This window comes from Poeciliopsis prolifica, unplaced genomic scaffold (assembly GCF_027474105.1).
Source record: "Poeciliopsis prolifica strain line A6 unplaced genomic scaffold, Auburn_PproV2 SCAFFOLD095, whole genome shotgun sequence".
Classification (NCBI taxonomy): Eukaryota; Metazoa; Chordata; class Actinopteri; order Cyprinodontiformes; family Poeciliidae; genus Poeciliopsis; species Poeciliopsis prolifica.
Window position 1 is genome coordinate 259,433 of NW_026562470.1, and position 26,392 is coordinate 285,824.

Here is a 26,392-nt window from a genome sequence, read left to right on the forward strand (position 1 = left end):
TACAGTTATGAAATTGTACAGCGAGAGTATGATCACTTAAAAATAGTGTTACTCAAGAAAAACGTAATGTGCAACATCACCACAGCAAAACGTGGTGTTTAAATCCTGAGCTTCCATCAAACCTCATTCTCATGAAATGCTGACAGTTACAAGCTCAAATGACAAAAACAGCCCCTTTAACTACTTTTTCAATTTCAAATGTGAAAAAAGTATGCATTTCAACACTTCAAAACAAATTCAAATGTACTTGAAATTGTACTTCTTACTTTGATAACTATAGGCTGTTGGAGCCAGTTTTTTTTAACTTCACATTTCATATTTTGCCAATTTCATTTTTTTTTTTGTCTGTTCTCAGACTTTGGCAGCTGAAGTGTACACATTCCTCCAGGTGATTTCATTTTTTCCCTTTTGGTTATTTTTTGAATTAAACATAGTAGGATATCAGTGGTTCTCTGGTTCTCAATTATTTTCAATAAACTGTCATCTTCCAGAGTTCATCACTGAAAACAGGGAAAGGAAATGTTCATACCTTGCCATTAAATTGCAAACAAAATCCATTTTGGTTACTTAAATAATGTGAAACTGACATAAGTAGTTCAAAATAAATATGATATTTTACAAAAAATACATCATTCAAAAAGTAAGCTGGCTTTGAGGGCAAGTAATGGTACTCTTATCTGATTTTTAAAGCAGTTCCTAGAGATGATTTCTGTATGTTTCTGAAGGATTTCTGCTGCTGGAACCAGCTGATTAGAAAAACTGACTTTGAACCTGCAGAGAAGCTGCTCTTACAGTTTTTTATCGAATGTGATTGATTCATTTGATTTTCTTTCCCTATATGGTGCCTTATTTATTTAAACATAAACTGTCTGCTGTTTTGCAATGACCCTCATGACAATGAAAGAGATTACTGGAATTCAGCAGGTAGTTTTATCAGAAATATTAACACTCCTGCAGAAAGCAGATTCAAAAAGAACCACTGGTCCCTGGGTTCCTGACCTCACCCACAGTTTTGGTTAGTCAACAAAAAATAATAGCAGTGTATGTTTAATTCAGAAGCTGCACAGTGGTGTTGTGCTGCCTTGCAGCAAAAAGGTCCTGGGTTTGAATCCTGGCCCAGGGTCTTTCTGCATGGAGTTTCCATGTTCTCCCTGTGCATGGTGGGTTCTCTCCAGGTACTCTGACTTCCTCCCACAGTCCAAAAACAGCACTGTTGGTTGGTCTGTATAAAATCTCCTTGGAGATGTGTGTGATGATTTGTCTGGTCTGTTTCTGTGTTGCTCTGCAATGGACCAGGATGACCCCACCTCTGACCTGTTGACAGCCCTCAAGATCTCAGAAGATGGATGGAAAGATGGATTTTTAACATATTATATGCTGCAAAATTCACCAGGTCAGAACAATAGAAAGCAAGAGTTAGTCACAACAGGGTGATAGTGAAGTTTTCTTTGGTTGTTCTGCCATAAAGAAAAACATGGAAGTTGTTTGGAAATCTCTGGATCTATTTCTGATTTCACACCAGAACTTTTCATCTTTCTGTTGTTTTTGCTTCTAATTCCAAAGAAGACTTGAACAGGGTTTCATTTTAAGAACATGGTTCTCATCCAAGATGGAGGAATTTCCTGACTGTCAACCTGTTGATGTGAAACTGTTGGCCTGCTGTTATCCTAGACACTCAGTGCTCATCTTTATTTTGGGAGTTTTGCTCTGATTGGCTGTCGGTGCCATCAGTCAGATTAAATAGGGCGGCGTTGTAGGGCTCAGCCTGGTTGCTAAGAAACAGAGCAAAGACCCCTCGCCAGGTCACTAGGCCTGTCTTTCAGTTAACATTTATTTCACTTATGTGCATGTGTGTTCATGGACAAGTGCAGCTGTGTGCGTGTGTGCATGTGTTTGTGACAGAGCAGATTTTTAACCAAAAGGTTTTAAAGTGGAACAGTTTCCTCTGTTTTGTGCTGCTCCACTTCTTTCTGATATGATGCAGACACACGAGTGAGGGAGTCTCGCCCCAAACCCAGCTGTGCCCACATCCTTTCACACACACACACACACACACACACGCACGCACGCACGCACGCACGCACGCACGCACGCACACACACACACACACACACACACACACACACACACACACACACACACACACACACACACACACACACACACACACACACACACACGCACACACAGCTCTTCCACTTTGAGGACCCTCATTGGAAATTCTGCATTTCTTAACCCTCCTTTTTAATGTTGCATGTCAGATAAAGAGCATGATGTAATGCTTACACTCTCCCAAATGTGTTTTAAATCCACAATTCATCAAAGTTCAGTAACTGCAGTGACCCTTTGTTTGAGCTGAAAGTCCAGGGGCCTCATGTATAAATCGTGCGTACCAAGTCGGCATGTATAAAAATGAACTTTGCGTCAAAGTTTGTGTAAATATATGTACACTTTTTCCCTGGGGTGAAAATGTGCAGCAGCGACGCAAACTTTTTCTGTGGACAATATCAAACTACAAACCATCAAAACTCACCTAAATAGCCTGAAATCTGACTACATCCTTTTATTTAGACCAAGACACATCAAACCCAATGTGTTTTTTTAATGGTTTTAATATTTTGTTGTTTAAATGTATGAAACTGAACCGCATTTATCCTCAGATAATGACCTGACATGCACACAACATAATAATAAAAAACAAAGATAAAAGGATGTGAAAACTTCACTATGAGGTGAATCCAGACTGATCATCCTGGAGCTCTGAACAGAACTTAAAGACGGAGCCGTGCGGTACCGGGGCAACTGCAGTCATCCTTCAGTGGAGCCGCTCACATTGTGAATGGACCTTTATTGACAGAAAGCATCTCTATTCTGTAAATGTAAAACTTCTGCACGATTCCTCTATTTAGAATAAACGTCCACATTCCCAGTCAAAGGACTCTCTGACACGCCGTCTCTTTAAATCCTGGCTGAACACTCTGCTGTTCAAACACAATCTCTGTTTTTATTCATTTAATATGTATTATTTTTATTCTTGTGAGGTGACATTATGTGTCCTGAAAGCACCTTTTGAATAAAATATATAGTTATTGTTATTATCAATACGTATTCTGCTACAAGCAAGGACGTTGCCACGTTGCCATGGTTACTGCTTCAGGTGGAGGCAGACTTCCGGGTATTTATACTAATTTAGCTTAAGATGTATTTATGGGCGGACCAGCAGCTGCTCTATTTCCCGCAAATTAGGATTTATAAAGAAAATGTGTGATGTAGGGTATCTGTAGGGATCTGCCATGTGGGTGAGCACGACTTTATCCATCCGTACGCCAAGTTTTAGTGTGAAAACTCTTTTATGCATAAGACCCCTGGACTTTGTCCTAGTTCAGCTTCTTTGGATTGCGATTGGACAATGTACATTAATATACATGAGTTCCTCCTGAAGATTTACCAGATTGGACCTTGCAGGCGAGGTTTTAGTCATAGTACCCAAGCAGGCAGATGGCATAGCACTGCAGAGATGGTAGTAAAAAATGTGCAAACACAAGAACAAAGAAACTCCCAAAAAATGGGAGTATTTTCAATCAAGAAAAACTCATTTGGTTTTTCATTTTCATTACAGAGTGATACATGTCAAACATTTATTTCTGCTAATCTTGCTTTATATGACTACATGTTGATGACAACCCAGAATTGAGTTTTTCAGAATCTTGGAACAGAATATAATAATGCACCGATTGCAATTTTCTGGTCGATCTCTAATCTTTAATAACAGCGGGTGGACAGCTATTAACTAGGGCCATGCAGACGTGACCTGGTGGGCGGCTCAGTCACAGCAGAGCAAAAGAGGACAGTGGCCAATTTTCAGACCTATCCAGAGATGAGTCGATAAGATGAGTGAATAAGATGGGTCTTCACATATATTGTACCGGTCGCTCACCAATCTCCAAAAATCCGGGCAGATTTGTGTATTGGACTTATTTTTTTATTAAAAAAGGGCAATAAAATGTTTTTAATACATAAATGTTATCTCATTGAAGCTTACTTTAATCTGGTGAGCGCGAGATAGGCAGCGCCTCTCTGCGATGTCCTTGATGCAGGGGAGCAGAGCCCCCGTGATCTTCTCCCCTGTCCTCACCACCCTCTGTAGAGACTTCCAGTCAGAGGCCCTGCAGCTCCCAGACCAGATGGAGATGTAGCTGGTCAACGATTCACACTCTAATATTTTGTTGAACCACCTTAGGCTTTTTTTCCCATCCCATCCAGAATGAGATCTTTTCCACCAAGATCTCATTCAACTATTGCACAAAGCCTTCTTCAAAACATCACAAAGATTCTCAAAGGGGTTAAGTCTGAACTCTGTGGTGTGAAAATTTTCCCTGAAAAAAACATTCATTAACAGAATAAGTTGGTCATTGAGGGTGTTCAGGTCACCTCCTAATGTTGCTGAGCCTGGAGCCGACCAACTGCAGCAACCATAGACAGCTACAGTAGAGGCTGGGCATGATGAGTTACTTCATTTTTCTCCTTTCTTACCCTCATACTCTCATCACTCCTAAAGAGGGTGAATCTGGTCTTATCAGATGACATGTGTTAGGATAGAGTAGAGTAGGGTGGGATGGGGTGGGTTAGGGTGCTTGCAGATTGTGGCCTTGTGTGTGGACAGTCTTCAGCCCAATTTTAGTAGCTTCTGCATCTCCTTAAACATTTTCTCCATTTTATTCCAATGATTTAGACTTAGACTTAGACTTGACTTTATTGATCCCTTGGGAAGACTCCCTCAGGAAATTATAGTTACCAGCAGCTCACAGGCAAAAATGTGGCACACAGTAAGCATTCTTAAGCTCAATTTACATTACACGATTTTTTGCCTTTATGACAATCTTAGAACATTCTGAGTTCTAAGATTGTTCCTTCCGACAATCGCAACCGATCATCCTGCAGTGTGTGGTGTGTTAGGACTGATCGGGTCCAGTTGGTGGAACGTCGGGACCGCTTTGATCTAAAATCGGGGATATTGAACATGTTTAATCATCTTGCTTTAGAGGTAATTAGATCTCATAAAACCATAAGTAAAACTTTATCCTTATTCAAAGCAGCATGCTATTGGATCGTTGTTGTTTTTTTTAATGAAAGACAATTATAAAAATATTGCACAGAGTCCATCTGGTTGAGAAGCGCATTCCAATCTTTGGTTGAAATGGCGCATTTGATTTTATTCTGCAGTCATCATACAATTTTAAACAACACAATAAGTTTCAATTAAAGGAGCTGGAATATGTTAAGCTTTCGCGGTCAGTTGGGGGAAAAGGATAACTGCCATCTGATTTTTTTAATAACAAATACGCAGGAAATGCTTTCTTCTACTTTAAGCTGCTCGGATGTTTCAGTCATTCCATTTTCTGAAACAAGGTACAGTGTATGTATATATTCTACAACATAAACACAGCGAAAAATTATAGGTAAACAGTAACGGTTAAGTAAACGACAAAACCGAAAATATTAAAAACAGTATTTTTGATGAAAAAAAGAAAAAAAACCTCACCTCCATGTTGCGATGCAACAAATATCATCCTTGCTCGCGATGTCTCCAGTTCTTAATCCAAAGCTTTGGTTTTTGGTTACGTCTTGTTTGGGTTAACATAAGTCCACAAACTAAAGTTTCCACTTCAACGTCGTTGTCCATGTTTGTTTGTTTGCTCTAAGTCAGTGCTTCTCAATTATTTTCCGTTACGCCCCCCATATCAAGAAGAAAACTATTCGCGCCCCCCACTCCCCACCGTGACTATCCATGTCTACTGCAGGCAGCTCCTCTGCTATGGTGTGGGGCTTTTTGCACTGCGCAATTTGGTATGCCACCTTATATGATGCTAGCAGCGCTCGATGGTTTACTGAAGTAGCCTTCACAAAGCGGGATGACTGTTGGCAATATTCAGCACGTTTTCGCTGAAAAAACTCTAGCGGCTTATCGGCGTGATTGGGATGTAACGTATTTAAGTGACGCGCTAATTTATTTGGCTTCATGCTGTCCGCTGCGAGCATTTTTAGACACAGCAAACACACCGGTCTTTCCTCTTCTCCAACTGTAGTCACAGTGAAGCCAAGCGCTAAATACGCCTCGTCGTATTTCCTCTTCTTCTTTCTGTTGTCTCATTATCTTTGTCTCTCTCCGCTTTTCTTTTCATCCCTGTTAAAAACTTTTTCATGTTGGGGGTTGTTGAATAACGGAGGCCATAGACAGAATGCAGTCGGAGCCTTTTGTTGACTTAACACTGCTAACCAAGGCAAACCTGTTGTCTTGTAAGTCGTAAAATGTTGCACTGTCGCAAACGTGACAGAAGTAACAATGAGAGCGCCACTGCCGCCTACTGTGCGCAATTACACTTTATACTAGTACAGCCAAAAAAAAAGCCTGTTCCCCAGGATCACACGCGCCCCCCAGGTATCGCACAGCGCCCCCCAAGGGGGCGCGCCCCACTATTTGAGAAGCACTGCTCTAAGTTCAGGTGTGGTAGCGCAGAATTTTAAATTGAAGGGATTTCGTATCTGGAATTAGAATGTCTACGATCGAACCCGTTACACCTACGATTTTAAATGGCCTAGTGTGTGATCTCTCTCTCACGTTTTCAGAATCGGCCGACTTTTCTAAAATCGTGTCGTGTGAACTGGGTTTTAAACAGATTAACATCCTTTCCATGACTCCAACATGTTTCTTTTCACGCAGTCTAAGAAACAAGAAGCTACTCATTGCGTCAGCTGGGGTTTGGCATGGTATGAATTAGACCCACCAACCAAAAGAGATTTTTTTATGTTCTTGTGAAGACTGTTTCCAAATAATAAGAATATTTAAAAATTTTGTTGATTTAGATAACCGATGGTGATAACTGATGGTCTCTGTTATCAGTCTCAGGCATTCATCTTTTCCTTTTCTTGGCCTAACTTCCTGTTTTTTTCTTTTTCTGTCCCTTGCCCCTTCTTTTAGTTGCTATTCTCTCCAACCTCAGTGATAATTTTGCATTTTGAAGGCTTTCCCTTAAGTACAGTCCATCCTGCCTATTAGTCAAATTCACCCCTTTTTGGTGCCTGGAATGTGGAATCAGTTTGAGTTGAATTCAGCGAATGTGACCCATTTTTCACACTGTTGAAATAATATTTTAAATTAGCACAATACTGCACAGGATAGTTTTGATACATATGAAATATACCATAGAAAGTTAAAGTACACTCTACATTCACATAAATTTAGATAAAGATCCAAACTAAAACAACTGCTGAATCTCTGAACTTATATAAATTCTTAGGGAGGATTCGACAGAAAACAGGCCTAGAATCTCTTTAGACAGGGAGTCTGTCTGCCAGGCAATTAACAAATTCCTGAGCATGGTTCAAAAGTTCACTAGGATCTTAAAACTTTTTATAAATAATTGTATCTATATTAGAATTAAATATATTTCTTTAAGCATGTTTTTAATTAGTTACTTATTAGATCCAAACTTATAGTCATTATTTAGCATTACATTGTGTGCAAGCTTGGTTAAAAATACAAACTACTTTCTTGTTGAAGCATCTTGAGGCACAGATAACGTTCCAGTTCCACGCTGTGAATCGGTCGGAGCCTGGTACGGAGGTTGGGTCTCAGAGGTAATAAAATTAACATTGAGACAGCCCACACAAAGGAAAAGAACACACCTCCTAATGCATATATTTAAATGAGGAGAATATGCAGTCTATAAAAAATGGTTTGTTTCACAACAGAAGTTGGAATCTCTTTGTGCTGAGTGAGAGTTTCCCGGAGGATGCATCTTCTGTTATTCTTTTGTCTTTTTTTTTACTCAGTTCTTTGTCTCTGTTTTGTAATGTCTTGGACTTTTGCTCTAGGTGAGATGCTTATTGTAACATTCTTCTTGGATTGAATTTCTCTGGATAAAACTCTGGATATCTGAAGTCTGACGTCGTATGATTGCTCTTTTCTCTCTGCACACGTATACAGACACAAGAATTCGGGACAAAGAATTAATTAAAGAGCTAAATCAAGTTCTTCTTCTTTTTAATTCTTAACAACACCTACACTAATAAGCACAAACATTAACACAAGCACAAGCTGTCTGTTGGTTAATGCCATGAATTGTGTGGAAAGTGTGTGCGGTTGCCACGGTGCCTCATTAAACCTTAATGAGAAGGTGAATAATTAAGAATAAAGCTGAGCAAGGTCACCCTGAGTATTTTCAGGAACTTCTCTTTGTTTCAAGATGGAAGTATTTTAATGCTGAAAAAAAAATGAAGCAGTTATGACTTAATTCCATTTTCTGCTGTTGCAAGTCACTATTAGGTGGAAGTGGTTTTAATCAGCAGGGTGCAATGTTGTTCTGTTGGATTTCACTTATGAGGCTAACCGCACTGATACGGTAGAGACGATGGGCTGTCACTGATCCACTCTGTTGTTTCAGGATTGGTCATTGTCTCAACTTTGTTTGGTGGGCTTTAGTTAATCTATATCTGGGCCAGAGTGGAAGAAACTTATATATGTGTTTCTAATGCTTAGTTGGCTATTTAAAGTTAGCAGGCCTTGATGTTCAAAACAGTAAATACACTGATCAAAGATGAAAAATCTCACAAAAATGACTGAAATTTGCTATTTAGACACAGCATACTAAGAATAAAAATGCTTTTTTATTGTACATGTGCTGTAGAGAATCACAACAAAATTTGTGTCAGTATAATCCATCCAGCAGGAGCCTGGTCAGCCCCGGCTCCAGAGGAGTTTAGCAGGAGAGGCATTGACTTATTTTGGAGGGGAAAGTAAACAAGCTTTTATTTGAATATAAAGACATACACAAACCTTTATGCAATCTTTTACATAAAACAACCGGGTAACTACAAAATAAACATCAAGACATGTATTAAATGTTGAGAAATTACATTCAAATTTGCATAAACATCAACTCATATGTTGCAGAAATCTAAGAATCTAATGTTTCTAAATGGTGAAGTCTATTATTTAAATGCAGAAGCAATATACTCAAATAAAAGCAGCAATAGTATTATTCTACTAAAAGTAAAAAGCACAGTGCAGTAAAACTGTACGGTGCTGTGTACTGTGTAGTATCTTTCCCCCCAAAAAGTAGCTCAAGTAAATATAACCAGTATATCCCACTTTTGAGCATCGATAATAATGTTGGCAGATTATTCTTTTTGACAAGCTCAAGGTCAAATATTGGCATTAGCTAGCCATCATTTCGCTAATATTATCTGCATCCAACAACATTCCTCAACACACTCCGTCAGCTTGGGAAAACAAATTGTGCACAGTTTTTCTGCCAGCAGGTGTCCCTCACTGCCACACATTATGAAGCAAGCGGCACTCATGTTGCGTTTAAAGGCGTCTCGGAAAAACATGTTATGACATGTTGACAATGCATTAAACCGTTGTCACAGATAAGAAAAGTGCAAGGGACAGAGGCCACAGTGTGGGAGTCTCCACTATATCAAATATACACATAGGAATAATAGAAATTTGGCCACTCTGGAAAAAACAACAACTTCCATTCCAGGGGAGGCTCTGCTGACTCTCTGGGCGGGGAATGCCTGCCCATGTCCCTGGGCCTGTGGCTGGGCCTGCAGCGATTGAAAGCTCTAATAAATTAGAGGCCAGAAATTCCCACTTCCTTGTCCTCAACCAGTTCTGAGAATATGATCCCCAAACCACGACACCCCCACCTCCATCTCCACCTCCATGGTGGAGATGGATGGTGGAGATGGAGGTGTCGTTCAAACATGTTGGTTGTGTACGTCATTCCAGATGACTTTGTTCATGATGGTTTATTCTGTTGGGCTTACTATGTACTGCTTAATGTGTAAATTATGTAATATGTAAATTCATACCAAGGCTCCACCAAACAGAGCCTTGGTATGAAAGGCTCTGCTTGGTTCATGCCAAACTTGTCCTCTGTTCTGGCGTCCAAATATTTCAGCGTTATTCATTTTTCCTAAGAATATTATTCCAGAAAAGTATGACTCTTTCTCTATCTTCTCTCTGGGAAACTTTAAGTGTGCCTTTGTGTTTTTTTAGAAAGTAAGCTTTCTGCTTAGACATTCTATGAAACTCGTCCAGAGGCATCACATCAACAGTAACAACAGACTCTTGTGGATCATTTCTGGGTTTTTATAGACTACCGTTAGCATCTGGTGTTCTGCTTTCAGAGTGAATTTAGTCAAATTTGGGCATGTTGTCTGTGGTTTTCTGTGTTCTTCGCTGTTCTCCATCAAGGGGATTGACAGACTTCAACCTCTTTAAATCCCATGGAGCACTGCTATGAAACGTTGATAAGCTGCAGTTTATTTCTGAAGGCTTTCTGTTGCCAGTGTGAAGTTCAGCCCCACCGTAACAATCAGGAGCATATCAATCTAAATATCCACGTTTAGAAGGTTGCTCTAATTCAAAATGTGGATCTGTTGTGATTTTTTTTTGCCATTTTTAATGGGAATAAATGTGAAGATGTCAAAATGTATTTCTCCCCATGTTTTTATTTTTATCTAGTTTCTTTGATTTTTTTTCTTGTTTCTTCTTGTCCCATAACATTTCTAAGGTATTATTAAAACTGCTTTTAAACATCCATATGTCCATATATTTTTGAAAAACACATGAATTGCTTTAGGGAGTCCTGTTTTTCTAATACGACTATGTAGCCCACATCCAGGACGGTGGATGTCAAAATGTAGGGTTGAACCAGATGAGTTCATGACGGTGGTTATTTCTTTCCTTTCAGGAAATGCACAACAGTACTGCGAGCCTGAACATTGTGCATTCCTTTTAGGGAAAAAAGTCACTATCTCCACGTCCTATGTTGAAAAATAAATGTCATCATCAACAACCTTTAAAAAACCTGACTTAGCTGCAGAGCATAAATGTTCATAAATGTGAGTCAGTTTGCATCTCATTGACTGTATGATCATCATATCATCATTAAACACATTCTAAACGAAACATTTGACTGAAACTCTTGACTGGGTCCCTGTTGCTGCTGTTTTCACATTTAAACTGACACTAAACCTTTAAGTGCTTCTCATCTGGGCTTAACTTTGAAGTTTTGAGCACTGCAGTAAATGTGTTTGGTTCACAGAAACATTTGACTGAGCAGTGTTGAGTGTGAAACTGTTTATTTCAGTCACTCACCTCATTGACTGAGCAGGAAACACAGCAGATTCAGAGTTTTCTGCTGCTTGAAGCTACTAATGTGAATTTCTTGTCTCAGCTTTAATGTCAATGGGTGTAATTATGATTCCAAGCCTGATATGACTCCATTTGAAGTATGAAAAAAGGGTTTTTATTTAAAAAAAGGAGCATTTTATCTAATGTGAAGCTCTGAAATATGGCTTTGTTGCCATATTGTGGACTCTGATGAAACCGGAGTACATATTTTTTCTTTTTTTTCTCTTCCTCTGTAGTGTGCTGTTTTGTGGTCCATAAGCGCTGTCATGAGTTTGTCACGTTTTCCTGTCCAGGGGCCGACAAGGGACCTGCGTCTGACGTAAGTAAAGAATGCTTACAGGCACACCCTCTCAGCAACAGTCTCTTTTCTTTGCCCTGTAATCCCACTCAGAAAGATGATCTAACAGAAAAACTGTTCGAGACAATGTTTATCTTTTTGCTCCTAAATATACGGTACATTAGAAAAGTATTAATCCTCCTTGAACTTTTACATATTTTGTCCTGCTACAACCATAAACATTTAGTCATTCATTTGAATTTTGTGTGGTATTGCAACATTCCAAAGTGATTCATAGTTGTGAAGTAACTGTGACTTTCAAGGTTTCCGTAAAAAAAAACACGCACACACTCACACACACAACGGAAGTATTAAATATGTTTCTATTCAGCCTTGTTTGCTCTGATACCCTTAAAATAATTTTTTGTATAAAATGTTAGTAACTTTGGAGGAACTGGAGAGATCCACAGCTCAGGTGGGAGAATCAGCAGTTTTAAAACATGGGTGTCCATGTCCAGTCCACCAGGATTGGGATCCTGCATGTTTTAGATGCTCCAACACAGCTTATTCATTTGGCTCAATTACCTCCTATGTTTGAGAATACAGCTCTCAGAGGCCTGCGAGTAAAGCTTCAGGTTTTCACTGTGTTGTATGGTCTCCTTTAAAAAAAAACTTAGAGTTTATGGAGACTTAACAGTGTTAAAGGAAAAGTATAAAATCCCTTCAATTTGTGCCATGTGTAGCATCTAATATATGACTTGCATATGAAATCATCTCTAATTTATCTGTAGCCAAGAATCTAGACTTAAAAAATTTTGCAAAAAAACTAAACCATTCAGAAAATAATGAAAAAATGTTCAGATTGAGAAATTCTGGACTTGAACATCCATTCACAGACAGTCAGCATCAACTCTGACTGAGTTTGAGCTGTTGCTCAAAAAAGTGGGCAAAGATTCAGTACGTGAATGTGCAAACCTGGTTAATATCTTTCTAAAATAAAAATGGGTTTATAAAGTATGAAAGACCATGCCTGCCACACTTTTCAATTTCCTTTTTTTGTTAATAAACAAACAAAAAAAAAGAATAAAGAAAATGGGTAAAGTCATCTATGTTCACAACTATGTATCATGCAATGTTAAGTTACACAAATCCTGCTGGAGGAACTCTTGCACACATAAACAGTGTTGTGGACTTTGGCTTCTTGTCGGGTCTAAGTCCTATTAGGAAAGGTGCATAAAGTAGAGATATGCTGCCTGGCTGCTTGGGGTAATGATCCAGGACTCTTCTCTCTTAATGTACTTTATGATGTTTTATTAATCTCCAATTCTGTCTTCAAAGGTACCTGTCTAACAATCTCTGATCAGTGGAAACACTAACTGGGAAACATCAGTTGACTTAAATTTTTTTTAAAACTGACCCTTTAAATTTTCAGAGGGTGTGACATTTTCTAAGCAGTCTTGCACTTGCACACAACGCCAGACATAATTCTGCAGAAAAGTTGTCAATAAAGATGTTTTTCCAGGTGTTGATCTGGCCTCCAGGAATACCTGGGAAATTTTTCCATGGAAGAAACGATGAGCAGCTTCAACTGCTAATTATTTATGTAACTCCTGCAAAAGGAGCCAATTCCCAAAACTTTTACTTCCTCTTACAAAACAGGCAGCCAAGAACAGTGGCAGTGTGGAAATAAATAATTTTGCCTTCACAAACTAATAAGTTACAGCTTTTCTCTGCATATATGCATTATTTCAACTAATTCAGACACAAAGCTGCTTAATTGAACTATCATCCAAGGTAGAAAGGGAGAATGTTTACTGGTTGCTGACTCAGCTCTCTAAGTACAGCTTGTAAGACAAATGAACAACTGTTACTTAATATAGATTTGCTAATAATTGTCCTTTTTTAAAATTGTTTTCTCTTACGAATAAATGACTTATGTCTCAGTAAGATCTAGAGACTCGTTCATTTTTTATCTTTAGTCGCATTGATTACTGCAACAGTGTCCTCACAGGTCTGCCTTATAAAAATCAATCCTCCAGGTGCTGCTGATATTCTCCCTAAATCTAGCAAGAAAGAGCACATCACCCCTACAGGTGCACTGATTGCAGTGTTTGGTCAGAAAACTGCAGACAGATCTGTATTGATCTTTAAAAAGCTTGACCTGCTGATTCTAATTTGACCGATACTGGCTTTTTTATGAGTAGAAATGAAGGAAATCAGCACCGATAAATCTCTGGACCCTTAATCACTCCAGTTCTAAAGTCCTTCACTGGATCCCTGTTGCTCAGAGAATAGACTTGAAAAACTGTTGTTAGTTTATAAATCACTGAACGGTTCAGCACCACAACACATTAAAGATCTGCTGTTGTTGTATCAACCTTCCATAACCCCTCTGGTTCTGGTTCTGGTTCTGGTTCTGCTCTGCAACAACCAGAACCAAACACGGAGAAGCAGCGATCAGCTTCTATGCATCACAAATCTGGAAAAGACTTCCAGAAAACTGCAAAACAGCTGAGACACTGAGTGTCTTTAAATCTGGACTAAAAAACTGTTTCGAGTTAATTTGAAACTCTAATCAACATTTTGATGTATATTGATGGCACTTGACAAAATGTAATGTTAACTGGCTTAGTGCGAGGTATTTTTAGGCCCGAGCAGCTAAGCGCTGTGAAGGCCCATTGTTTTTGTACTGTTTCTTATTATTATTCTGCCACCCTCTTTGAGGGCTTTATCATATTCAAAAACTCAACAAATTTGGCGGAGGCCTTAAGCCTGTTTAAAAATTTCGTATTTTATGATCGACACACAAATCGCAAAAGAAACGGCTCAACAGCGCCATCTAACAATTTTCAAAGGATCCTTTCCCTTTCATGTCTCTCAGAGACATGAAATTTGGTACACTTGTAGATCTCACCAAGATACTCAGAATTTACAATTAATGTCATAGTGCAAGTGTAACCCAGTGTTAAAAACACAAGTGAAAGTTAATGATGTTAATTTGATGTCTATTTTTTTTCACAAGATTGGAAAATATAAATAGATTTTGTGTTTTGTTTTACTCATAAATATATATGAAAAAGTACTAAAAAATCTTTAAAAACTATGAAGTAGGCCTTTAGTGATTGTTTTGCTGATGGATTGGGCAACCAATGGCTGGCGTGGTCTGATATTGCGTCAGCCAATGGGGTTGATTGTCCCGCCCCTTTCTCTACTGCGCTGTGATTCTGCTCAGAGGCGGTTGAGAACTCGCAGCTACCGTTGTTTCCGTTAGAGACTGAAAGAGCTTGTAGAATCTGGACAAATGGTAAGAAAAACAATATTGGTATAGTTTCGCAAAATATATAACTGAAAATAGTAAATTCATTTTTTTTTATCTCTGAAAGATTCTTTGAGAGCAGCTGAGACTGGGAAAAAAAAATCCCCGTTAGCGTCAGACTCGTCAGAGCGTTGGTCAGTGACCGCACGCGCTCGGCAGTTGGCTCAGTGAATTGGTTGAAAATTGGCAAAAATACGTAATATCTGAACAAATTTAATAAAAATAAAATAGTACAGTAAAATTTTGTATTATCATTGTTGTGTACATTAGCTATACTTTTTTTCTGTGTAGTTATGTTTATTTTTCTTTGAGTACATGCCCTAATAGTTCAACGGTTCTATTTCAGTTTTCCGTTGGTATTACAAGAAATTTATTGTGTTGTAGATATACCGGCACTTTTAGATTGAAATATATATTATTATTATGTTATTGTATTATTTTTCTTTGCCACATATTAAGCTAATTTCTTTAGTTTTACTAATGTGTAAGTAACATTGTTTTCTGATAAACTGATGATTTTTGTACAACTTGAAAAGAAAAACTTGAGCAATGATGGAAGATCTCTGAATTATAACAATTTATTGATACATAGGTTTGATTGATATTGGCATCTTACACTCTAAAATGTTTTACTTTGGCCTTGTTCCAGGTCAGGTTTTTTCTTTTTACGGTGCACTTTTGGCCTGGAGTGCCCAGAGACTTCAAGACCCACTTCTGAATTTGGATGGCGAGCCTCGGCCCAAAGAACACAGTGAGATGGCAGACAGTGACCCGACTGGTCACTATCCTTGAAATACTGAGAGAACTGACTGACACATTGGAGAAGATTATTTATTTTATTTTCTGTTTTTTAAAAAACCGCGCACCATTTTGTTGCAATTGTACATGTGGATCCACAATTGTTTATATTATTGAATTTTACTCTTTCTTATAAACACTTTGTGCACTCCCGTGTTGTCATTCACACCTAGGCTCCCAAGAATTCAGAATCTTTTGATCTTTTTATATATACTTTCATAGTATTAGTACTGGTTAGAGAAGTAAATTGAATTACCTGCCTTTTACTATTATCAGGTGTATTTAAAGTAACTTGTGGGTTACACAAGTATCACAGGATGTCGACCATTTTGAAGTTTCGATTTTGACCCCATTTTTGCAGTTTACAGCCTTCGTGTTTGATTGAATTCCTCCTAGGAATTTTGATTGATCGGCTTCAAACTTGGTCAGTCTGTTCATAAGGCATGGCAGATCTAAAGCTATCAAAACGGTGAGTTTTTGAGCATGCTGAAAGGGGTTAACAGGGGTCAAAGTTTACCTACTCGCCATAAAAAAATAAACTGTTATATCTCCTACACAAAAACTCACAGAGGCCCCAAAGTTGACCTCTTCAACATGAAACTGTGTCCAAAGACAGAAGACATGTTGGTGTGTTGAGGAGTCCAACCCTGACCGGATTCGATGGAGCAGGTGGGCGTGGCAGCATGACCTGTAACGCCATTGCCGTACGTTTGGCTCTCAATTCCACAGTTTTGGGCCGAGCTGCTCCAAACTCACTAGGATGGATCCTCATCCATTCCCCGACAGGAATCCATAACAAACTGGTGGGCGTGGCCTAATTTCTCTATAGCGCTCCCTAGAACACTGGAAATGATCAGCCCCAAGCCATGTTTTAACCTACAATTACGAAACTTGGTACACATGTGTATCTTGACACACATGTGACAAGATAGTGTCTTGGAACAATGGTATAAACCAAACAGAAAGTCAGCCATTTTGGATCAAAGACGTCATTTTCTCTTCTTTATAGACTTAGACTCGTACTTTATTGATCCCTTGGGAAGACTCCCTCAGGAAATTGAAGTTACCAGCAGCTTACAGGCAGAAAAGTGGCACACAGTACGCAAAATACAAAAGAATACAACAAATACAAATTAAATACAAAGGTACACACTAAATGTGAGTAGCCAAAACCCTAAAGTAAGCAAAAATAAGCAAGGAATAAGAATATAGGTAAAATATAAATAAAAAATATAAATACAACACAAGAGAAAATATAGAAATTTGGCGGATAGATTGACCAGTGATATGATATTGCACTATATGGTTTGGCCTGATAAGTATGGATATTTACAGAAAAGTACAAGGGGTCACTACTTCTTCCCTCTGTCCTGTTATAGAGGTCGTATCTGATCAAACTCGTCCCACAGTTTCTCAGATACAGACTTCAAAATCACTCAACACTCACTTGAGGGATCAAAGGTGAAAAGCTATCAAATAAATTTTCCTAGGTCAAAGCATGTGGGCGAGGCTAAGTGGCAAACTTTGACTATTCGCCATGAAACATCAAGATTCAATAACGTCCAAATGCAAGATTACAGCTGCATAAGACTTCCTATGTCTCTATAGAACAGTCCTGATCACATTTACATGGTGAGTTGATGACATCACCTTAGCCCCGCCAATAACACAGCAGCCCATGAAATATAGGTTATGTTATCCAGGTTAACATATTAATTATTTTAAAATACATTGTTATAAGTTTTCTTTCTTTTTTTTTTTTTAATAATTTTGTTTTGTTGGTTAGAGTACAAACATTCATTGATTTTGGTTAGAAATAATAGAAAGGATGTCATTCATCAGCATTCACTGTTTAGAAACCATTTCAGTAATTCGCCAGTAGGGGTCAGTGTTACTCCACTAATGAATCAACCTGCTTTAGAAAGACAGCTAAAGATGTCAAAACAGATCGACGGGTGGATGGGGGTGAAAACTTTGCGAGAGTGTCTGCCGTGACATTTTCAAAAGGAAATGTTTGTTGGCTTAAAACACGCAGTATATGTAGTGTTTTGTTAATAACTGTTATTTACTACCGCAAGAAAATGCATCAATTTCACTTGTCCCTACCTTACTGGTCAGTCAAGTGCAAAATCAAATTTAAGCAATTTGATTGGTTGTGATGGACTGAACTGTACTGGAGCTGTGCCTGTAAGATGCTATGTACTGGCTAGTCGGCCGGCAGCTGTTCATGGTTGAGGTTCGGCGTATTCCACTGTGGACTGTACTTTTTTTTCTAATCAGTTGGAGCTGCTAACTTTTCCTGAACATTTTGCATGGCAAAATGTTCAGCAAACATTTGCTGAGCAAAATGTTTGCTGAGCAAAACTATGCTCAACGTTTTGCTTGGGTTTTGGAGCTGCAGACCCAAACCACGCTCGTGAGCCGGAACGGACTGTTGTACTGGAGTTGGAGCAGTTTTATTGCCGTTCGTTTAAAAACTAGTAACTTGAGGCGAGTAACCCATTCCTTTTGCAGTTCCAAACATGGGAGCAGCCATCTTTAGAACTGCTATTCGGAGGACGATGCTCACCGAGTCCCTCAGGCCTGCAACGTTTGTAAAGCTAAAGGAGCGCTTTACTAATTCAAGAAACTGAATAGTGTGTTTGATACATCCAGTTTTATACATTCAGCCTTGTTTGTTGTTATGTATAGAACCTTTTTAAAGACTTGTTTCAAAGAGCTCTGAGAAAACGCTAAGTATCTTATTACAGATCCATTGGGGTTGTAATATTTAGTTGTAGCACTTCCTGTGATTAATACCTAATTAATGGGTGGTATAAAGCCTGTGCTATTGTTCTAATGTGCTGAAAGTTAACTGTGCTCTGTTAATGTGTATTGCCCTTGGTTTATTACTGAGCAGTATGGTTTATTAAACTGGTACATCTTCAACTTATAAGGTTAAAGTTGCACTGCATTTAGATCTCAAGTGTAGTCATCTTAGTCTTGTTCAGTTACGCACACACACTATTGAATACATACGGAACTATTTGAACTATTTGATTGAATGTAGGTCAGAGAATCTGCGTACTGTTCATAGGGAAAACTGGAACAATGGTCACACTTACTTTTACTCTGTTATTTATATGGATTTCATTCAATGCAAAGTGACAAAATGATAATCTGATGAACTCTGTTAATGCTGTCTGCTGCCTGAACGGTATGGGTGTGGCTAAGTGTCAAACTTTGACTATTGGCCATGAAACATCAAAGTTAAATAACTTTGAACTTTTTAGGTGACACCTGCATAAGACTTGATATGTCTCAATACAAAGTAGTCCTTATCACATTGTCATGGTCAGTTGATGTTATCACCTTAGCTCTGCCCTCTTCCAACAGAAACAAACCAGTTTTTTTGCATGGTGTATATCTGCGGTGACGGACGGGTGGCAGGCGGTGGTCCCAGAACCCCCGCGGTGGCCAATAGGCCGGAGCGGCGCTTGGCGAGGGCCACATGACGCCGCTATGCAGCTTTAATTTTTGACTTTGTATTTTTATATTTTTATGATGTTAAGCACTTTGAACTGCCTTCTTGCTGAAATGTGCTGTACAAATAAATCTGATAAATTGATTCTTTATGTTCCTACAGGATCCTCGCAGTAAACACAAGTTTCGGGTCCACACCTATTCCAGCCCCACCTTCTGTGACCACTGTGGCTCCCTCCTGTATGGGCTGATACACCAGGGCATGAAATGCGACCGTATGTATTCAAAGCATTTAGCTACTTGTTTGTGTGCTGTAGCTTGAGCTCAGTGAGTTTGGCAGCAAAGTAAGTTTGTTCAGGGAGAATGTTCTCCATTTTTGTGCATATCTTACTCCCACTCTTCAATGTATTTCTGCTCTGGATGAATGAAGCATACCCTTCAAAATCAGGTCCTGAAAATGAGAGCAATTGTCCCCTATTTTCACCAGGGTGCAGTTGGTCTCCCTTCAGTTACATTCAGCATAGAAAAATAACTTCCTTTTTTTTTAAAAGTTGCAGTATATATTTTTTATTTAAAAACTGGTTTTTACTTCTCTGTTAACATTATTACTATTATCTCATTAGAGTACAATATATGGCAGATATTCTGTGAAGAAATTGAGCTCCTCTGCCTTTTCCCTCTGCTCCTAGTACTAAATGCGGAAAATCACCACTCAGTCAGAAACAACCAATCAATGTCAGGAGGAGGGTCTTATCGCTGTCAATCACTTTCATGCTCATCCTCTCTCACTTGCTTGTTACTAAGATACAGCTGGTTCACCAGTTCATAGCCTGCATATTTTTGCAGAAAATCTGCTGAAATTTCCAGAATTTTGGATGATTGGCCAATTTGTACATGTGAAAGCCATCTTATACACCGATCGTATGTACCTCTGCAGCAGTTTGTATTGGATATGATAGTATTACTGGCCATTCTGCTTTTCATGGCGTAATGCCAGTACAATAAGCTATTATCTGTCTAATTAGTGAGAAGGGAATATCCATTTATGTAAACGTTTCTCAGGTAAAACCTGATACTTGTACACAATTACAATAATACAGTAGTTAATCTGGATCTGGGAAAGCAGTAAGGCTTTGATTAATCTATCTGCTCTTGTAATCCGTTACCTTAATTAATTTCAACTTCAATTCAAAATAAAAAAATACTTTATTATTACCAAAGGGAAATGAAATGTTGTTGTGACTCATTAATTCTTCAGAGTTCTTGCAGATGTTGATGGTTGTTGGCAGGAAAGATCTCTTGTAGTATTACAGTAAAGAAGCCTCTGACTGAAGATGCTCTGCCTTCCCAAGACAGTTTCTTAAAGAGGATGGTCAGGGTTGTCCATACCCTTCTTGACTTTATGACTGCCATGGATAATGTATGACTATGACTTTGAATGTGTGACTATAGAAATACTCATGGAAACAAAGAAGAAGGTCTTTATGAGTAGCATTAATAAAGATCCTGGATCAAATATAGAAATATCTAATAACTGGATGGAGGAAACATGTATAAATGTTCATCAAAAAGTTGCATTTATCTTTGGGGATTAATGCAACTTAATCCCCAATATTCCATGTTTTATTTATTATGTTTTATTTTAAATTTTTATTTGAGACAGAGCAGGACTTTGCTTTGTTTTGATAACAAGGATTCAAAACATCCTTGTTTTGAATGTTCAAAAACATCCTTGTATTTGAAATCTAAATACATATAAAATGACAGTACAGCTGGGCTTAGATGTACAATCTAAGCCTAGCCACCCTACGGAGAAAACCCATTTTGGCCGCTTGTATCCGCAATCTCGTTCTTTTGGTCATTACCCAAAGCTAGAGATAGGGTGAGAAGCTCGGTCATCCTGGAGGGACTCAGAGTAGAGCCACTGCTCCTCCACATCGAGAGGAGCCAGCTGAGGTGGCTCGGGCAGTTGGCATCTGGTCAGGATGCCTCCTGGACGCCTCCCTGGTGAGGTGTTCTGGGCACGTCCCACTGGGAGGAGGCCCCGGGGAAGACCAGGACACGCTGGAGGGACTATGTCTCTCGGCTGGCTTGGGAACGCCTCGGGATTCCCCCGGAGGAGCTGGAAGAAGTGGCTGGGGAGAGGGAAGTCTGGGCCTCCCTTCTTAAGCTGCTACCCCCGCGACCCGACCGGGATAAGTGGCAGAAGATGGATGGATGGATGTATGGACAATCTAAGCCTGCGTCCTAAAATCACCAGGCCCAGGCGCATTACATCACACTGTTCAAACTCAGCTGATAATATTTTTACAAATGTTCTTGAAAATAGTTTAACTAGTGGAATATTAATAAATGACATTACTATATAATAAGAAATATCCACTTAAGGAAAATTAAGATGAAAAAGAGGCAAAAAATGAGCAGTGGGTTACTAAAAGAAACATAATGCATGTAAAAAGAAAAACAAACTTTTTAGGGAATTTGTAAAACAGACCTTCTAAATAAAAAAATAAATATAAAAAATATACAAGCAAGTTAACTAATATTATAAAGACATGTAAAAAGAAATATTATTATAAATTATTGGATAGTAATAAAAATATCACTAAGGAACATGGAACATTTGAATCGTGTCAGGAAAACTTCCAACAGTACCAATTATCCACATTATTTTTTAGATAATGACCAGAATACTATAAATATAAAGTATGTTGTAAATAAATTCAATAGATATTTTGTAAATATAGAACCTCATTTTTCAGAAAATATACCTGCAATAAAAACAGCAACTCATCTAAATTATGTTGAGAATAATACAAATAAGTTCAATGTATTCTAACCAACATTATGATTCTAACGGCTGCTTTCTGTAGGATACTTGGTGGATGTAAAGAGCTATTGTAATTAATTCCTCCTCACTTTTGGACAATATGTCAAATATGGCAAAATCAAAGTTATATATAATCCATCCATCCATCCATCCATTTTCTGAGCACACTTCTCCCTAACGGGGTCGGGAGGTGCTGGAGTCTCTCCAGCTGCGTTCCGGGCGAGAGGCGAGGTCACCCTGGACAGGTCGCCAGTCTGTCGCAGTTATATAGAATATGAAGTGATATATTATTAAGAATATATGTGTAGCTTTATCCAGGACTGATATGCTTACACTTAGTTTATTCTCTAACTGCTTAATATGAGGTTTCCAACTGATTTTGTCATCTATTATTACACCGAGAAACTTAACATATATCCCTCTAGAGTTACACCCTCTATCTCAACTTGAATTTGAGTATTTTTGTAAAACTTCCTGAAAACCATGATTTTAGTCTTGTCCAAATTTAGTGATAATTTATTATCGTCAAACCATTTCTTTAATTTACTGATTTCTGAGGCAACTATGTAAAGAAGTTGTTTCAAGTTTTCACGAGAGACTAGACTATTTGTGTCATCAGCAAATGTTAATACGTTCGACACTTTGCTTATCTGGTTTATATACACATCAAATTAAACTGGTCCCAGTTCTGACCCTTGAGATTCCCCACATACAATCTCCTGAAATTATAAATTTAAGTTAACTGTTTAGAGATTCCCTCAGCTACCATTTTAATGGTTTTTATGTCTAGATCATCACAGTCAGTGGATGCTTACTTTTACTTTTATTCACAATATCAATTATTTCTTTCTCTTAATGGGGTTATTATGAGCACAGAAACCCGTTATTCTTAAAATCTAGAATTCTTCAATTTGAAGAGCTGGTGGAATTTAAAATCTCTCAAACTATGTTCAAGGCATCTAATGAACTGCCTTAAACATAGTTTAAGGCTCATAGAGAACATGTTTTATGAAAGAGAAGGGAGATATAAAGTAAGGATTTGTAGTTTACCATCAACAAGAAAGAGCTTTTGTATTTCAATTCATGGGGTAAAGTTATGAAACAAGTTAAATGAGGAGTTAAAACAAAGTCAAAATGTAATACAATTTAAAAGGAAATTAAGGTTATTTTCACAAGATATAGAAATATGGATGAGAGATTGCAGTAATGTGTTTATGTAAAGTGAGGCTAACACATGAGTATGTGGGTATGGATGTGTATACTTAGATATCTGTAAACCCAGTGTAGCAGCTCCCCAGTACTTGAATTAAAACAGCCAGTCTCCACAGGTGATTTTGGTTTTACTTCAATGATGAAGATTTTGTAGGATCATCATCTCAATTTCTTCATTCACCTGGTCATCAAGTTACCACAGTCACAGTGAAAACTAAACGAATACAAATATTAAAATGCAAAACACAAACCCACAATACAACAACAAACAAAATGTACCTCGCTGCTTTCACTGGGGAACACCATTTTCTTGGTCCAAACATTTGACAGTTCATTTGGTTCACTGAATTTTCCCCGTTTTTATAGGCCTGCCCTCTTTATCTACGGCAGCCCAGGAGGTGCATATAAAAAAAATCCCAAACTATTACAAAGTACCATTCAATAAAATAAATCATCAACAATGCTAATCAAAACAGACAAACATACATAAACAATCTGCACCAGTCTTACATTAGAAAATTCATTTAAATTGTTTAAACTGCAAAAATAATTTAGAAAATTCATTTTAAATAGTTCAATTCAAATAACCTACAAAATAATTTAGATATTTCATTTTAAATAACTTACAATCCATTACAGCCAGATAAAATTGAAATTTAATTAACCTGTTTATTTTTACATTTGATTTGGTCCATCTGAAAATATTGTATGAGTTTATGGGGTCGGAGTTCATAAGTTTCTTACTTAATTAATATTACTGTAGTACAAAAACATTTGTCTTTTGCATTCCTTGTTCTTGTGCATGATTTAATACTACTATCATGTTCAAAATAAATAAATAAAATAGCAAAATTTCTAACAAAAATGTCAGTATCAGCCAAAATCAGAATTGGCAGGTCCAGCTTTTTAAACATCAGTAATCAGTGATCAGCCAGAAAACTGAAATAGGTGCACTTCCAAGTTCAGAGGTCACACATTATTGCCTCCCTTTAATTTATTAATTATGTCGGTTAAATGGATGACGTTCATGAAAACCATTGCATCTTTTACAGATTAGACTGAGATTCAAAGTTTATGGAGATAATCTCAGAAAGTCTGGGACGGGAAAAAAGACTTGTGGATTAACTTCAAGCAACATTCAGCAACAAAATGGAATTAGTAGGCAATGTTCCCTCTAAGCTGCGCCTGCGCAATCGCGCACTGCTCACATATTCTCAACACACAAGAAAATCTATGTAGCGCATAAAATAAAGTCCAACGTAAAGTGGACATTGAGCTCAGACATCAGTTTTGACTATGGACCAATAATTTTTTTTTCCCGTACTACTTTGTGATCGAACTTAGTGAGTGACAGGAATCCAGCCAATGATACGATATGGTTCACTTTCGCTACGCAGCCAATCAGCGCATGCTGATTGGCTGTGTGTACGTGGGTTACGTACCTTGGTCATATGGCCGTGCAGGTGAGAATAGTGCGGTAGAGTTAAGAAATGTGAAAGCCATCACCTTATCATGTCTTACGTGGAACATCCACTCACCAAGCCAAAGTAAAAAAAGAGAAATGCACTTCTTCTAAGATCAAATGGAATCAAATCAAATGAAAGGAATGGTCTGCATTTGATATTGAAATGTTGAGTTCAGACTTTTGACTATGGATAAGCAGACATTTGGTCACAGGCAAAGAAGTATGAGGCCATTCTCCTCCACCCACAGATTATGGAGGCCATTAACAGTCAATATGCTGAATTCAAGCACATAAAGCAAGAAGCAGACTGACCATCAACCTGGGCTAAGTGAACAACCACTGGAGAAGTGAGAAGGGCAGACGTGAAAAAAACTGTAATTAAATATTTTACAAGAATTTATACTGCATCACAAGCTACAGAAAACATTTCATTGTGCAAAATGTGAATGTTTTAATATGAACAAACATTTATGTCTGAAAGATGTAATGTCTCATTTCTCACCGTGGCTGAAGCAGGACTCTTACTTATAGCATGCATCTCATGAACAGCAATGTTTTCTTTTCTTTTCTTTTTTTTATTTTAATTGAGCAAATCACTTAAATTAAAAGCAAACAAATGAAAATTGCTGATGTAATTTGATTTTTTTAATAAGCCATGCAACTTTCTATGATTCCAGATTTATGATACTTGTGTGTGGCCACGCCGTGTACACTGATGATGCTCACAGTGGTTCTCAGTGTGCCCAGGAAGCTTGTGTGTACGCCCAGACACATGAAACATTAGGGGGAACATTGTTAGTAGGTATTCCTAATATTGGACAACCACAGATTTGATCTATTTAATCAGACAATAAAATTGTACATTACATTTCTATGATTTTTCAGCAGTTCCTTTCAGCTTCCTAGTCTTTTTGATTGCTTAACTCTGGTTGTGTGTTTCTACCTGGATTTAATTCACATGCATTATCTCTGAAGTCACCGTTTCACAGTATGGTTTTTATATTCATTCACTTTGTTTTATTTATTGTTGATATGAATAGGAAGTGTGTTTCTGCAGATCTCTATTTAACCATGACTTTTATGAATATTATTTCTTCATTGCACCACGCAGTGCCTACTGAGTGAAGGACTTTGACCCAGCCTGCTAATGAATACACTACAACAGCCTCTTTTACATAATTTACCAACAGGTCTAGTTTTATGTGGGTCTGTATAAACATCGTATCTAGATAGAAAAATTTGGTACATCCAGTGTTGTTAGAACAAAGACAGAGCAGATAGAAGAGATTTACCTGGTTCAGCATGAAGAACTGACGTTTGTTAGGAACTTAACACATTTTGTTCTTTTCTAGTTTCGATTATCTGATTTCTGTGTAGTTGTTTATCAAAACTGGACGATGTCTACCTCTAGATCACAAGTACATCTCAATAAATTAGAACAGCATCAAGAGTTATTTCAGTAATTCAGTTAAAAAAATATAAGAATCATCACACATGGTGATATTTCAAACTCTTGTTTCTGTTAATTTACTTTATCATGGCAAATGAAATCCAAGCATTTAGTTTATTACAATATTACACTGGCTTTGAGGTTCCCGCACATGAAGATTGGCACCTGTCTGGTTTTCCACTTGTCAGTGAACTCAAGCTGTAGAAGGATGGACCTGCATTTCCCAGACTTCATTATGTCTCTGCAGTATCTGCTGTAATCTTAGCATTAATCCCCACCTGCTCACACATCCAACGCATCTTATTGGGAGAAACTGACTGCTATGTATAACTTTAGTGCCATTATTCAGCTGTACTGAAAAATTTCAATTCTCATT

At 38.0% G+C, this 26,392-nt stretch overlaps 1 protein-coding gene across 5 annotated transcripts in view; it reads left to right on the plus strand.

The window, feature by feature from the left end:
• LOC129353719 (protein kinase C beta type-like) overlaps positions 1–26,392 on the plus strand; it is a 189,418-nt gene that overhangs the window by 22,372 nt on the left and 140,654 nt on the right. For all 5 annotated transcript variants that reach the window (XM_055023073.1, XM_055023070.1, XM_055023071.1 and 2 more), the window contains exons 3-4: positions 11,443–11,525; positions 19,223–19,334. In XM_055023073.1, coding sequence (XP_054879048.1) covers positions 11,443–11,525; positions 19,223–19,334 — 195 coding nt within the window. The remainder of the gene's footprint in view (positions 1–11,442; positions 11,526–19,222; positions 19,335–26,392) is intronic.